At 34.7% G+C, this 16,141-nt stretch overlaps 2 protein-coding genes across 2 annotated transcripts; both read right to left on the reverse strand.

The window, feature by feature from the left end:
* Positions 1 to 8,668: 8,668 nt before the first annotated feature.
* Positions 8,669 to 9,783, reverse strand: LOC148943066 (transketolase-like protein 2). Its single transcript, XM_089102760.1, has one exon. It carries the CDS (start codon positions 9,781 to 9,783, stop codon positions 8,890 to 8,892), a length of 894 nt encoding a protein of 297 aa, XP_088958886.1. The 3' UTR covers positions 8,669 to 8,889.
* Positions 9,715 to 10,737, reverse strand: LOC148943067 (transketolase-like). The gene has a single exon (XM_089102761.1). The coding sequence runs from the start codon at positions 10,639 to 10,641 to the stop codon at positions 9,844 to 9,846; it is 798 nt and encodes a 265-aa protein (XP_088958887.1). The 5' UTR covers positions 10,642 to 10,737; the 3' UTR covers positions 9,715 to 9,843.
* Between the last annotated feature and the right edge of the window lie 5,404 nt (positions 10,738 to 16,141).

The following is a 16,141-nucleotide window of genomic DNA, read 5'->3' on the forward strand; positions in this document are numbered from 1 at the left end:
ATGAGTCAGAATAAAAAAATATGTCTGTTTTACGCTTTGCATAGGATTGAATAGTCCACGCTAAAAAAAAATATAGGGTAAATAAAATTTTATGCCTTACATCATGCGTCTATCTCTTGACTTCTCTGTTTCTAGTAATTTTCTAATCGTCTTAGAAAGGTACGGATGATTAGCAGATTGTTGGATACGAGGGGCCACCAAGTATTCATATTGGACATGAAAAGAAAAGATGCCCACATTTATTTTTGAATAAATTTTTTTTAACCCTTTTAAATTCATTGTTAATTCGGGCAATAATTAAATCCAGCTTTTTCAGAAGTGTACCGTTTTTCTTTCTGTTAATTTCTGGTTTGCATTTATTCAGTACTAGTGCAGACGGGATTAACAGAGAATAAGACCCTATACTAGTTTCGACCATAACTATTTCCGTCACAACACTTTAGACAGAGAACTTAGCCGTCACTAAAAATTAAGATAATCACGTGAACGGTTAAATGAACAAAATACTAACTATGCCTCACTTAAAATATGCTACAATTCTTTCTTTAATGATTTAAGCTCGAGAACCCACTCAAAACTAAGTAAGAAGACACTTTTAGCTAAAAAATCAGTAGGGATACCCCTCACACTCCGAGAGGTAACCATAATAATTTTTTTTTACTCTCGATAAGTAATAAAATCTCAATATACATGGCGAAACTCTTATATAAAAATGAAATAACCAAATAATCAGCAGAAAACCCCATGAAATGCTTGGAAATCGATTAAGGACGACTTATTCAAATAAGCCACAGGGATTAAAGTGAGATTAGTGAAAACGGATGGACCCCCAATCGTGGGAAGTTGACACCAAGGGCTGGCGTGGCGTATATCATCCCACTACGCAAGCACTTGATCCTCATTTTCCTATAAAAAACAACTATATGAATACGAGATGTAAATACACAACAAGGAATCATATAGAAAGGGATTATAAATGTTATTTTTTCAAACAAATGGACCCTCAACCATGGGATGCTGAAGCTGATGGGAGTGGTAAATGGTGTCATTATTCCGTTACCATTACCATTAGGCCTTGGCTCACTATGAGAAACTACTACCCAGTTAGGAGATGTAAAAGAGTTATAAACTACAATTAAAAGAAATGACCCTACGCCGAGGGGGCCCGCTGGTCAGCTGTTGTGACCTGTGGTGCTTTTATCCCATTGGTAATAATGGCTTGACCGGGGAACCCTCATGAAAAGATCAACTCATCCCTCTATGAAAAGTGACCCGCAAGAATTACCCTACATCACCCCTTCCATTAGAAGAATCACTTTAACAAAAATGACCATACGGAAATCTGGAATGAAGATGGACAAGAAGTCCGGGACGTGGGGAATACGTTGGCAAGGCGCGGGAACACAGTTTTATTATTTTGTGGTCAAGCGCCGTGCCAATGTATTTCCTTACGAAGAACAACTTTTACAGGAAAAGGAACCCGAGAATATTAATAAAAAATTAAACACCATAAAATTAAAATGGCCAAGTAAACAACTATAACTTATCATAAACATTATTAAATTGAAAGTGCATAGCTATTACGTAATCATTGCCATACCTTAAACTACTTTAACTTAGATAATTTCTTAAACCACATTGGCCTGACATCACATAAAGAAATAAAAACGAGCAACACGTTTCTTGGATTTAGAACTCAACCACCTTAGAGATATTTTATTTGGGAATGGTTATCCAATTAGTTTAATAAATTCTGTAATTATAAAACGCATTAAAAGATTATCAGATAGTTCCACAGAAAACACAAATCAAAGGGAAAATTCAGTTTATCTTGGTCTCCCATACATTAAAGGTGTTTCAGACAGTATTTCAAAAAATCTAAGAGAAAATGAAATTTAAACTTATTATATACTCAGAAAAACCATAAGGTCCAAAATTCATATAGATAAAGACGCTATCCTAATAGGTGAAAACTCCGGTGTCTACAGAATTCCTTGTTTATTTGTTCTTTGATATATCGGAAGAACTAATTAGCGACTAACAGATAGATTAACTCAGCACTCTAGTTCAATTAATAATACACTTAAAAAGCGGAAAAAAAACAGAAAATTCTGACTCTGCCCTTGCAGAACACAGTTTCGAAAAACCAGACCATACTATTTTGTTTAATCAAGCTAGTCTTATTTCACATGACAAAGGTATTGTCCAGCACTACAGAGAAGCTGTTGAAATTTATAAATACCAACATTTAGGTCTAGCTTTAAACAGAGATTCCGGTGATTTAAGAATAAACGAGTCATATTTCGGTTTTCTCAAAAGAGAAGCCGATACGTTAGTAATCCCTGAAATAAACCTTGAACCACTTTCCCAGTCATCTAATCAAATAAGTGAACAACCCCTTAGGTCACAAAGGGTGTCTGCAAGAAATGCCTTAATTAAAATGCGAAATCAAATGACATAGTTTTCCAACTTATTTAATTGCTGGTTCGTTTTGTTTTTTCGAGTGAATGAATTGATTCCTTTCCTTTGTCAGTTGTTTGCTAGTATTTTTCGATGGCAGTTCATGTTTTTCTGGATTTTGTGCAAATCGTGGATATTGGCGAATAACTCGCTTTTATGGTTGTTAGGTAGTTGGTTTTAATTCTTTTAATTTTTGGCTTTTATTGATACATCGTTTCGTTTCGCGCTGAAGAAGAGAGGCGTTTGTCTTTTCGAAATATTCGCTTTGTTTTTTCAGTATCTTCATTTGGCCTATAAAAACCCCATTTTTGCTCGTTTTTCTTTCTTTATGTACTTTAACTTAACATAATCATTTTGAAAATATATTACTATTATGTAATCATTTGCTATATAATCATTGTTAGATGTTATATAATAACAAATTTGCAGATACGGTACGTGAGTAACCGTTGGCCACTGGTTAAGTGAAACGCCAAAACAAGTGACTATACGGTACGTTGCTTATATTAACCTAAAATCAAGTAGAATAAATCCAAAAAAAACAGCAACTATGATAAGATTCCCAAGCCAACCACAGTTAAGTAGTTGTAGACTAAAGAATATAACGTCATGGAAACTCAAGAAAAGCCAAAGCATGGATAATATTAATGATTACTTAAAAGAATGGGTTCTTATCAAAATGGTGGATAATCTCGACTGTCCCACGCTACACTTTCTTTTAAAATCTCCAGGGAAAGTCTTGGAAGACAGAATAATCCTAAGATTAATAGCAACATTAGTTCATTATAATTTTAGTAGACGTACGATGACAAGAACGATAGAATACACCAGGCTAAACGCCAACCTAGAATTCCAAATTTTAATACAAAGAATCCCAATGACCAAGTATGCCTTATTATCCGAGTACATCACAAACATCATTTTGTATGATCAGAATGATAATAACGTCACTACAATTTGGCCCATTAAATTTTTCTCCATTTTAATAGACCGAGGGCATATGCTAAAAGGAGAAATCTTCCTTAGGGCCCTATACGTCAACTGCGTAAATAACACATACCTAAACCCAATAAACCCTGCAACAGGATCCGCTAATTTTCAAATCACCCCAAGAGATTATAAAGACGTAAAGAAAATAATCCTGTATTTCTTCCAACAAGACGAAAGTTTCGGAATCAAAATATACCCCGGCTTCAACGTAATTGTGCACGAGCAACTATGTTGATGCCAATCGCACATAAAATTAAGTTTTTCCGTAGTAAGAACAATCCGTTTTCATTATCTAAATGGTGCCAAAAAGTCATTCGACAAAATATGCGAAGGAATGACATAACTGCCACTTTAGAAGGCCTGAACCTCCCAAACCAATTATTAGTATATTTCATGCATTTGAATACGACAAAAAATGGTAAAAATAACCTAGTATACGAACACAAATTTCTCAGTCCCCACGTATCATCATGGGAAAATTGTCGACTTACCGATATGTTGGCATCCTCAAGCTCAAGGGCGGTACTGCCTGGCGATGCACATATACTTAAACTGAATGCCGATACCCATGGAAGAAATTGTGTATATAAATAATCCCGTCAAAATAAATAATAGAAGAGCCCACCAATATTATCTGAATTGTTATGTCTAGGTAGATCAATTTTTATTTGACAAGTGAATTATATGAATAAACTAATAGTGTATTAATATATTGTAAAACTATGGGTCAGAGATTGAATATCCAAGGATTTATATATATATCGTTGGTTTAAAAATAAAAAAAAGGTAGTTACTAGAAAATCTCCAGACTTTTAAGCCTCTATGGAACTTTAGAGAATCGAATTACGTATGAATACACAAATAGCCAAGTGCAAGGTGGCACTGGTGAACAAGTAGTTCAACCTCGACCTGAAGTTGCCTTACATTCCACTCAAAAGTAAATATTCATTATTGGTTAATGTGGAGCTTTAGAAGTATCGAATTCCGTCGAACGAATAAGTACCCGAGTATGAAGAAATAATGGCGAAAAGGTAGTTTGATCTCGACCTAGAGTAACCATGATTCCAACTAATCTTGAATAAAAGTAATTAGACAAAAGCCAATAGAAACTACCTTTCATTTCAGAACAATGGCCAAGGCAATTATTGACACAGAGTTTATAACTATCAAGTATGCAAAAGAAAACGTGATATATTCTGCAGCAATCCTCATCGTGAATAAATCGCGGGAAGAATTTTTCGCGAGAAAAGTGGAACGTCAAATATGATTTGAGTGAATATAACATAGAATCGTATCGTTTTGGACTATGATTGGCAAATAAACCCAAATATCGACCCGTAACAGGAAAATTTGGAATAAAATACAATGGGAGAAAGGATAAGTACCTTCAATATATGCAGAAGCAACGTGGCTGACGATGTTTGTTGTTCATTCAAAATTCAAAAAAATAAAATCGCGAAAAAAAATATATAAGAAATAGATTACATTGCAATATAAATTAACACGTATTAACTCTAGAATGGAACAGAACGGTGCGACTAATGACTATTATGATAATCTTCGTTGTTTACGCAGCAGCCAAAGACGTCATAAAGCAGGAAATAATACCTAAGGATGGGAACTACCCCCAAAATAGCTGTAATGTATGAATAATAAAAACTCTTCTATTCGCAAGAGAGACCAAAGATAATCATGCGGAAAGCCAATGTGGAGTGTCTTCAGCTCATTTCAAGTGGAATATTTAGTCGTTTACGATACTGGAGCTCATTGATTCCCTAACAATGAGGATTGTGTTGATCCAAGTTATGGAAAAATTATGAGACCCCGGAGAGAAAACCCAAAGAAGGATCATATTTAGCCAAGTGAGATGCAAAACTTAAACCCGGAACTCCCTGATAACCCTTAAGCCAAAAAATAAGGGAGGACATGATCGAGCGAATGGGAATAGAGGTCCTCATTCATACCATGTCCAGTCCCTCCTCTATAATTATTGTTTGCGTAAACCGAAGCAGCTGTAAAGATAAAATATGCATATCGTAGGTGGCATGGACGCGCGTAAACAGTAAAGGTAAACGTAAACAGTAAACAGTAAAATTTATAGTAAATAAAGACCTCTCATAAAGCCATGTAACCTACCTCATGTCTAGTTAGATAGTTGAAAAGTAAATGCTAAAGTAGTTGAGTGTTGAGAAACATTTAAAATATATTAAACACTGAATATGCGCCAAATATATATATAAATATATATATATATATATATATATATATATATATATATATATATATATATATATATATATATATATATATATATATATATATACATATATATATATATATATATATATATATATATATATATATATATATATATATATATATATATATATATATATATATATATATATATATATATATATATATATATTTATATATATATATATATATATATATATATATATATATATATATATATATATATATATATATATATACCTATCTGAGAGTATAAACCTATCTGAAGAAGGATCCTTCGGAGCACAGACTTTGTACTTCATTGCATGAAAAAAAGAACAGACAAAATATCTGCCATGGATGCACATGATGAGGGATGCCCAGATTTGCTAGCGCTTGTGGCAAGAATAGACTGAATTCTCAGTCTATCAGCAATAATTTGGAGTTGTTTCGACTTTTCAGAATCCATTTTGGACATTTTCTTCCTAATAAATTTGATAACTTCAAGACCCGTCACTTTTTACGTCACTTTTTAAATTTTCTTAATAAAATGTGCTATAAAATTAAACTCAATTTTTATTACAATTAATCGATATATTGAGAGCAAAATGTTGGTAACAGCAGTAATGTTATCCATATATATAATTCCTATTAACTAAATATATGCACTATTTTATGAGAGATTTTAATAAAAGAACATAGTAGAACTTAAAGTTTCTCCTTGTTGTCTGCCAATACTACCTGAGATTGACTGAGGTTGAGATGAACTGGTATTATTTATTTCAGGATCATATTGTTAACTATTATTACCACCTTGGTTATCAAATGGACTGAAAATGGTTGCATCTTTGACTTTTTCCCCTGTTTGAAATTTACTCTGAATTTATTGAACAATTTTGCCCTTTGATCTATTCCCTAACTAGGCCTAGAAAAATTTAAAACTACTGGCATTCTATCCACTTAAGGAGTTTCCCTCCAAACTGATTCACGAAAAACGCTTCCCTTGCTGTTCCTTGACCTATTTGGCAGCTGGCTGATTTCTACAGCTTTTTGGAACGTGGGGTTTCGCTGGAGGATCACTGTGGTATTTTCATAGGTTTTAGGAAGCGTGGGTGTACAGTGCGGTGCATTTGTTTTCTCTAAGTTCTTGTGGAAGAAAAACAGACTGGTAAAGCATTTTAGTAATTACATATGGCCCAGGAAACTTCCTGTCTAGGCCCCTTGCAGTGAAGTCCAGTACATATGTTAAGTCACCTGGTTTTAGTTCAGGCAATTCATGAACTGTTCTTCACGGGATTTTTTCATTTCTCGTGTGCCGATTTGGCGAATAAGAAATAGCGATTCGTATAGAGCGACTATGTAATCCTCGTGTCGAGTATATTCTGTCCTGTTAGGATGATTTAATTGTAAATCAAGAAAGGTAGTTGGTTGTCATTTGATACGGTAAAAATTTTGTGATTACGAAAATGCCGGTGTTGATAGCAAGCTGAATTTCGGGGAGATATTAGCTCCAATTACTTTGATCTTGGGAGCAAAGGCTCTGGCAGTAGCCTTGATTTTCTTAACTGAATTGTCACATTGTCTTTTAGATCGGGCGTTATATGGCGTGGTGCAGCAGTATTTAATATTCATGCTGTCTAGGAATTTTTGCATTTGTTGGGAACGATAAGTAGGATCAGAATCACTAATCAAGAGCTCGAACAAACCGAAGTACCCTATCACCTTTTCCCTAAGGAAATCACAAATTGATCTTGCCGTTATGTCTTTTAACAGAGCAAACACGACGAATTTAGTATAGTGCTCTATAAGTGCTACTATGTGTCGAGCTGGAGCACCAGCGTCATTAGGTGAGGGTGGGAGGGGACCTGCGGTGTCAATGCTAACTATTCTAAGCGGATTCATTGCAGTATCTGTTTGCTTTAATATTGGATGTATGGACTTCGGTACCTTATTTCTTCTTAAACAAATATATCAGTTCCGACATACTGCTTTTACATTTTTTCATATATTGAAAAATACAAATTCCTTTTAATCTTTCAAGTGTTTTTTTCGACCGAGCCATGTGCTTCTAAAATTTCATTTGAGTGTACAAACTCAGTATAAGAATCCATAAGATTCCCAGGTAAAACAATTTTTGGTGTTATATTGATCCGAAGTTTTCCTAGTTGTTCCTGTGGATAATAATAGAGAGTTGTATTTGTAACCCGTAATCCGTCCATGATTTTGAGTAACCGTGGTTTTAAATTTCGCTATTTATTTTTGCTTTACTATGATTAGCGACCATCGTATCAACTTCGATCAATCGCTCTAGCTCCTGAACTGCAAGTTCCAATGTCTGAATATTTTTGGATATTACCACTCTATATAGTTTTGGGGGTAGCCCTTGCAAAAAGGTATTTAGGATGACTTTTTCATACAGTTGCCCCGAACCACTTCCGTATTTTGCCTCTACAGAAATGCGTATATTATCAAGGTATTTTTTTATATTCTGTGAAAAGTCAAAGCTCACTGTTCCGTGTTTTAATTTGTTTATGGAACTGATGTCCATAAACCTATCTTTGAATGCTTTTAACAAGTTATCAACCGTATTTATTGGCAAGTTGGCGTTATTGCCTATGGTATGTTGTATCTGTTTTATGAAGGTTAAGGCCTGGCCTTTTAATCGTAGTAGGAGCATGTCGACTAAAGCTCCTAGGTCAGTTTTTGTTACTTGTACGAACTGGGTCAATTGGATATTAAATTCATCAATATCTGATTGACCATTCTACTCCTGGATAGATTTAGCTATTTCTATATTTTTCGCGACGAACTTTGCACTACTAATAAGTCATTAAGGTCGTCCGACATATTTTTTTTTGCGTTTTATTCAACGTAAAATAAATTTTATTTTTTCACTTATCCTATTTTGGGGAGGCTATTATCTCCTATGAGATATACATTCTCATAGGAGATGTATTCTCCTATGAGAGCACATCAATTTTCAGCCTTCACCAAAATGTCATAAGAATCAAATTCTAAAATATCACAAGCATGTATGCTAACTTCCTAAGACAAACAGTGTTGTCAAAATAGAGTCAAATAAACTCAATCATGCGAAAAGAATTCTAATACCTTAGGATGATGATGCTATATATGCATAAATGCTAAAATAATCAACAAAGAATTTAAACTTCAAAAACAAATGCACTGAGTGCTAAGGAATCATTAGAGTAAATTGTAAACGGCCTTCACTATACTATTTGCGCTAATACCGTACTTCTCAAGAAGGGCCTCAGGGGGACCAGATCGTGGAACCTCATTGACTGCTAGACGTAGACGTTTGACAGTAATGTTTGTATCAGTCAACAGGGCAGAAGCTACAGCTTCACCAATACCACCCTCTGGATAATCATATTCAAAAGAGAGTATCTTGCCACCAACCCGCAGAGCATGAGCTCGAATGATGTCGGCATCCAAGGGTTTAATGGTGAAAGGATCAATGACACACACATGGATGCCGTTACTGGCCAGGGTATCAGCCGCCTTCAGACCTTCGTGCATAGTTATACCCGCTCCAATAAGGACAACCTTGTCACCAGGGTTCTCTCGGACTACCTTGGCTCTACCCACTTGGAATTGTTCTTCATTATCATAAATAACAACGGTGGCTGGCCTAGATGTCCTAATGAAACAAATACCTCTTGTGTTGGCTGCCAGTTCACAGGCTCGTTCGCAGCTCACAGCATCACTGGGATAGAATACAGTGCAACCAGGGATAGTCCTAAACATAGCCAAATCTTCAAGCGCCATTTGACTCGGCCCATCTTCACCAATACTCACACCAGCATGTGATCCGACACAGTTAATGTTTGTCTGAGAAATGGCACCCATTCTGAGCTGATCAAAAGCACGAGTGAAAAATGCAGCAAAAGTAGAACAGAATGCAACAGTTCGGTTACGACAAGCTGCACCAATAGCAACTCCAACTAAATTTTGTTCGGCAATGTAGCATTCAATGTAATTATCAGTGGAAACCTTCTTGATCTTTTCAGAATAAGTAGAATTCTTTGTATCACCGTCCAAGCCAATGACCCGGGAGTTGTTCTGTGCAAGTTTCATCAAAGCAGTACCGTAAGCAACCCGAGTGGCAACTGTCTCACCTTTTTTGTAAGTCGGCGCTTAAGATAGACGAATGTTTGTAACGCTAACGACTGGGGCATCTTCAACTGGAGACTCAGCAATTGGGGCAGAAACATTGCTGCTAGCTATACGCTCTTCAATATTCTTAACAATGCTAGCTGCCTTGTCACCTAAAGGTTTTCCATGCCAATTTTCATGATCAGCCACCCCATCTAGTCCATGACCTTTGAAGGTTTTGGCAATGATGGCAGTTGGTTTTCCTTTAGTTGCTGCTGCTTCGTCAAAAGCCTGTATTATCTCTTCAATGTTGTGGCCGTCAATAACAATAACATGAAATCCAAATGCATCTGCTCTCTTTCTGTAGCTCTCGACATCATGTTGCAAAGCCGTTGGCTCAGACTGTCCGAGACGATTAACATCAAAAATAGCAACAAGATTATCGAGCTTGTAATGACCAGCAAAATGCATTGCTTCCCAAATGGATCCTTCAGCAGACTCTCCATCTCCAATCAAGCAGTAGCTTCTATAGGAAGCCTTGTCAATATTTTTTCCAACATATGCCATACCAGCAGCTACACTAAGTCCTTGACCAAGGGATCCAGTGGCAACATCTATGAAATTCAAACGTGGGGTTGGATGACCCTCCAAATCACTATCGATTTTCCTCAAGTTCATTAGTTCACTCTTGGGGAAAAGTCCAGCTTCAGCCCATGCTGCATAGAGTATAGGTGCAGCATGCACTTTTGAGAGTATAAACCTATCTGAAGAAGGATCCTTCGGAGCACAGACTTTGTACTTCATTGCATGAAAAAAAAGAACCGACAAAATATCTGCCATGGATGCACATGATGAGGGATGCCCAGATTTGCTAGCGCTTGTGGCAAGAATAGACTGAATTCTCAGTCTATCAGCAATAATTTGGAGTTGTTTCGACTTTTCAGAATCCATTTTGGACATTTTCTTCCTAATAAATTTGATAACTTCAAGACCCGTCACTTTTTACGACGTGTCAAGTATCAAGACCCTATCAAAAATCAAAACTAATATAAAAATTTTCAGGTGCTTTTCTAGTTTTAACTAAAATATTAAAATTATTGCTCCTACACCATAAATATTTTTGCAGTTTACATAATGACTTTAGCGATCCATGATATAAAATTATTTTCATTAAAATTTTCAGCAATTACTCTAGTTTCAATTCACCAATTATTTTTTTTTATCTGGGTTGCAGCGGTAGCTAGCAACCTAGTAAGAGACGATCATGCCCAATAGTAAAAAATAAAATAGTCCATAACTTCTAAAACTAAAATCGGATCAAAAACAAAGTTCACTATTAGAACCGCATTGTCCAGTACCCCTATATAGGAACCTTCAATTGGCTTGAAAAACAAGGAAAATATATTGGCTGAAAATCAAGAAAAATGGCTAAAACCACGATGTTCCGCATCGCCAACAGGTTTTTTTCTGTTTTTCCCCTCAGCTAGCTGGGCACTAGAAAGCTGTATTATAATGGCTCATTTTAAAGAAAACTGATGTATTTAAAAATCTTTCATAATTAACAAAAATAATTAAAAAGATAAAATATTATTTACGAAAAACTGCGTTTTTATACAGCTCTTTAGTAGAAAATATTGTGCTTTCCTCCTGGAGCCAAACTATTTTTTAGCTGAACTCCTTAAGTACTTATCTCTAGAACTTTGTGCTTTATTTTTGTAGAAAAACAATATTTTTTTTTATTTTAGTTCTTAGTTCAGGATCGATAGAGCTATTATGTAAACTGAAAAAATATTTATGGTGTCCAAGCATTTTGTTTTTCATTTAAACTAGAAAGAGAGCTGAAAAATTTTTAAATTAGTTTCACTTATTATGTCATATAAAACGAAAGAATTGAAAGCAATATATTTCAGTTTAGAATCGCTAAAGTTATTATGTAAACTGCAAAATTATTTACGATACCTGAGCAATAATTTTAATGTTTTCATTCAGACTAACAAAATATCTGAAAATCTAAAAATTAGTTTTTTCTTTGTTAGGTTATGGGTACTTGATACGAGACTTAAGAAATTATAATAGGATAATTAAAATATTAATAAGATGCCTTCCAAGCGAGTTATACGTAATTTAAAAAAACAGTACTACACAAAAAACAGAGATAGCTTCTTGAAAAGAGAAAAGCAAAGGTATTGAACTGAAAAGGCGTATTGAGATGTAAAACTAGATAGTGACAAACAGCATTATTATAATGATGAAGTTTATATACATGCGAAAATTGAGACAGCCATACAAAAGAGCAAGGAACGGTATGATAATGATAAAGATTACCGAAAAAAACATAAGAAAAAGTTGCTACTAGAATAAAAGGGGGCAAAAGCTATAATAAAAAATTAAAACCTTTGCGAGGCTTTACCAAAGAACGCATAAGAACAAAGTGAAAAACTACATTCAGAAGTTTTAGAAGATGGCAAAAATGCATGCTGATCTTCGTTAATTGAGAACAATTTTACGAATGTTTTACAAGGATTACGAAAAGTATTCAAAATTACAGATTAAAATTCTCTTTGAATCTGGGTTGGAGCGGTAGCTAGCAACCTTGTAAGAGACGATCATCACCCAATGTTAAGAAACATAAAAACCCATAGCTCCTAAAAAAAGAGTCAGCTCAAAACAATAAGTACACCATTAGAACCACCTTGTCCGAAGACCCTATAAAGGAATCATAATCGTATACCAGCGGTAAGATCTGAACCCACACCTCTGACGAGACTGGTGGCCAACACCAACGCCTTGGATCACACGGCCCTGCTGCCTCTCATAACTATATCCGGATTGCAGCGGTAGCTAGTACATTAAAGAACGATCTTCAGTCCATAGTAACTGAAGTGTTATAAAAAACCCTTATATATATGATGCTTACAGCAATCAAAGGTTACCAGTTGAAAAGATATTAAAAAACTATCATTAAATTTTCAAACCATTGTGAACATTGGAACTAGTTAGCCACTTGATTGTTTAAGGGTCGTCTCTTACTATTTGAAAGAAGCAAAAGCCGTAGGCTTTTTCTGTTTGTACCCGGGTCATTATTAATGGTTAATGGTTCAGTTTATATTAAATTTTGAAGCAAATTGCTACATCTAGTGTATTGTGCAATTAATTAGGCAAAGGATGATACTGCCCTTGGGCTTGAGTAACAAAGAAAATATATTGGCTTGAAAATCAAGAAAATTCACTTTAACCACGTTATTCTCCACAAACGGCATATTTTTTTCTTTCTTTCTCTTCCACAGATAGCTTGGCACTGGAGCATCGCAGAGAGTTGTTTAATGGCTCATTTTAAAGGAAATCTCTAGATCTAGTGCCATTCGTACTTAATTTAAAACAAATAAATCATTTTTTACAAAAAAATTATTTTTTATATACAATATTGATCAAAGACGTCATAGTCGTTGGATGTAAGTCAGTACATAAAGGCTCGATCATCGAATCTAAGCTTAAACTAAGTAAAGGACAATTATGCCTCCATATATTCACAGTGATGTATAAGATTTTCCATTACTTTTTTAGTAATTCCAATAAGAGGTGCTATCAATGAAATAATATTTTTCTAATATTTTTTGTTCCGACTTCAAGGTAGGAGGCGATGTATATATTTGGTAAACCAGAAAAGCAAGGACCGAATTTCCTATTTATTGTTTGATACAAAAGAAGAAGAAAAAAAGAAAGAATAATGAGCAATATGTATAGTTCTAGTGAAATGAAGCTTCACAATAATAAATGTGGGATATAAGATGTTTTTTTTTAATAATTTAAAATATTACCAACTACTATCTTTGAGCATCTATCCTAAATCAATGTTTGGTCAGAGCTTAACACAGCTGAGTAACTCTCATTGTTGTAAACGCCTGTAATTACAGTTACTTATAAAGGGTAGAACTGTCTACGTCTATTCATTTCTTACATTACATTAAGTTAAGGCACATAAAGGAAGAATTGCATCGGGGATTATGAAAGAAATACACATGCGCCTTTTTTTCATCCAGAATATCTTCCAGAAGGAAATAATCTTACTATACTTGTTTCAAAAGCTATCAAGAATATCTACTTAGTAACTGCTGAAAAATATTACTCTTAAACTCATGGAAGATTGATTTATGAGTCGTTGATACACTGAGCCTGAATTCTTAATCAAAAGCCAGAAGCATATCTACGGATGATTTTGACATCAGGAGTACTATAAAGAACATGCTACTAAATGGGAAGGAAAAACTCGTATACAATTAGATCATGGGAATGATTATAGTAATCTACGTCAAAATATTAGCAAAAATAGTGGTTTTTTGACATTTTTGTAGCTTATGGAGATAGAATAAGTTGAAAAAAGAAATTAATAAGACGAAGTAGATCCAAACAATTTGAATTGAATTTATCAAGTATTTTGGGCAATAGGTTGCATCAAGACTGGGCTGGGTAATTGTAGACAGAGAAAAGCCAAGACAGATAGTCCAAGTAATTCGAGAGGCAAATGTTTAAATTGCTGGGGCACGGGTAAATGGCAGCAGTATGAATGACTCTCTTATTGGACACATACTTGTCAGGTGGGTTTTTGGAAAGGCATGCCTGCCTAGAGTCTTAGGCATGCTGATCAAGAATTTAAAAAAGAGGCAAACAAGGCACACCCGCCTATGGTCTTAAGAAGGTTGACCAAGAATTTAAAATTGACATAGGACCATAAATTTGCTTGAAATAACTGGCGAAACAATCGTTTAAAGCCATTTTTATCTTTCAAATAGTACCTATTCGTTGCCTAAGCTTAGCCCCACATTCTGAAAAAAATTTGAATTTTTCACACATTTTTTAAATTTTTAAGGCTAGGTTATGAAAAAAACTGTAATTTGGCTTCAATCGCCAGATTTGCAGCTACTGGAGTGGCTCATGTTGATACAATGAACATGAACGTCAATATTTAGGTGGTATGACGAAGATTTGGTTAGTTTCTGTTCTGGACCGGAGTTGAAAAATCAGCTTATGTATCCAGTAAAATTATGATTGAAAAAAATATAAAATTTTACTGTTTATGCAATCTAATTAGTATTATTGACATTCCTATTACTGTAGATGTCAATACGAAATCAATATTAATTGACTCAAGTCCAGTGAAAGGGGAATCAAGATCGTACTTATCAATATCAATAAATCAATTTTCATTAAACGTCTTTAAATATATGGGTGAATTTCTATCTTCAACCAAAGCTGAAAAACCATGGTATATGGCTGGTAAAATGATTTGTAAATCAATAAATACTTCATATTTATGCAAGTCAAAATGGTATCCTTGCCATTCTTGTTACAGGAGATGGTAACACACAATCGATCTAATTAACTCAAATTCATTCAAACGGGTATCAAGACCGTTGTTTCATATGTGGATTTTCCAGAAACTAATTTGCCTTTTGGGGGATCCAAGTTAGGTTCTCGTCTTCATACAATTCAAATATGTAACGTTCCATTGCGTTCATGATGCCGAGCTCCTGCTTATTTAGCACCATATTAATGAAATCGATATAGCTCCAAATGTCATGTTGTGTAGAAATATGCCACTTAAACTCGATTTTCCCACAGCTATATTTGTTCAAGCTGCATATAGAACATTCCGAGGTTTTCCGTGTTGCGCAAGGTGATTTTTAGTGTTGCGCTTGGCCTCTCCTAAAGAAATCATTCTTTTAGATCCTTTTCTGGAATGACCTAAAAGTGAAGAAAAATGTAAGAAAAATCCAAGACTTGGCCTGCCAAGTCAACAAGTTAATAAAAAATACATATGTACACAATTGTGTAATGAGACGTGTCTCTTGGACACATTTCCTTTTTTACTTTATAAGTAAATGTTACTAAAGTCTTCCTACTTTTTTAACTGAAATAAATTAGCACTTGAACAAGGTCTAGACCCTACTCATCCATCCAGTTACCCAGGACAAAACAGTGTATCCAATCCGACAATCCTAAAATCACTGGGTTCTCTCTCACGTGGTTCATTATTATTAGATTCTTTTAAGCAGGAACAAGTTAGCCTTAATATATTAGTTATAATGCTTGCATAACTATTAACTAAAAAGTTCTCTTCTTTAATAATAAAATCTTATTTTTTTTATACCTGTGTTGTCTTGAATATTTTATTACTATGATTAGGATTTTGTCAAGATATCTCTCTCACTTGGTTCATTTCGTACCGTGTCCACACCCGTGGTTCATTTCGGCGGTGTCCACACCCTCTGCTAATTTAAGAAGCCGAGGTTCTCGTTATGAGCCTAGAAGAGGACGGTTTTTGAATAATAGGACCAACTTT

Source organism: Artemia sp. Qi Xiang Cuo, chromosome 16 (assembly GCF_049724085.1).
Source record: "Artemia sp. Qi Xiang Cuo chromosome 16, ASM4972408v1, whole genome shotgun sequence".
NCBI lineage: Eukaryota > Metazoa > Arthropoda > Branchiopoda > Anostraca > Artemiidae > Artemia > Artemia sp. Qi Xiang Cuo.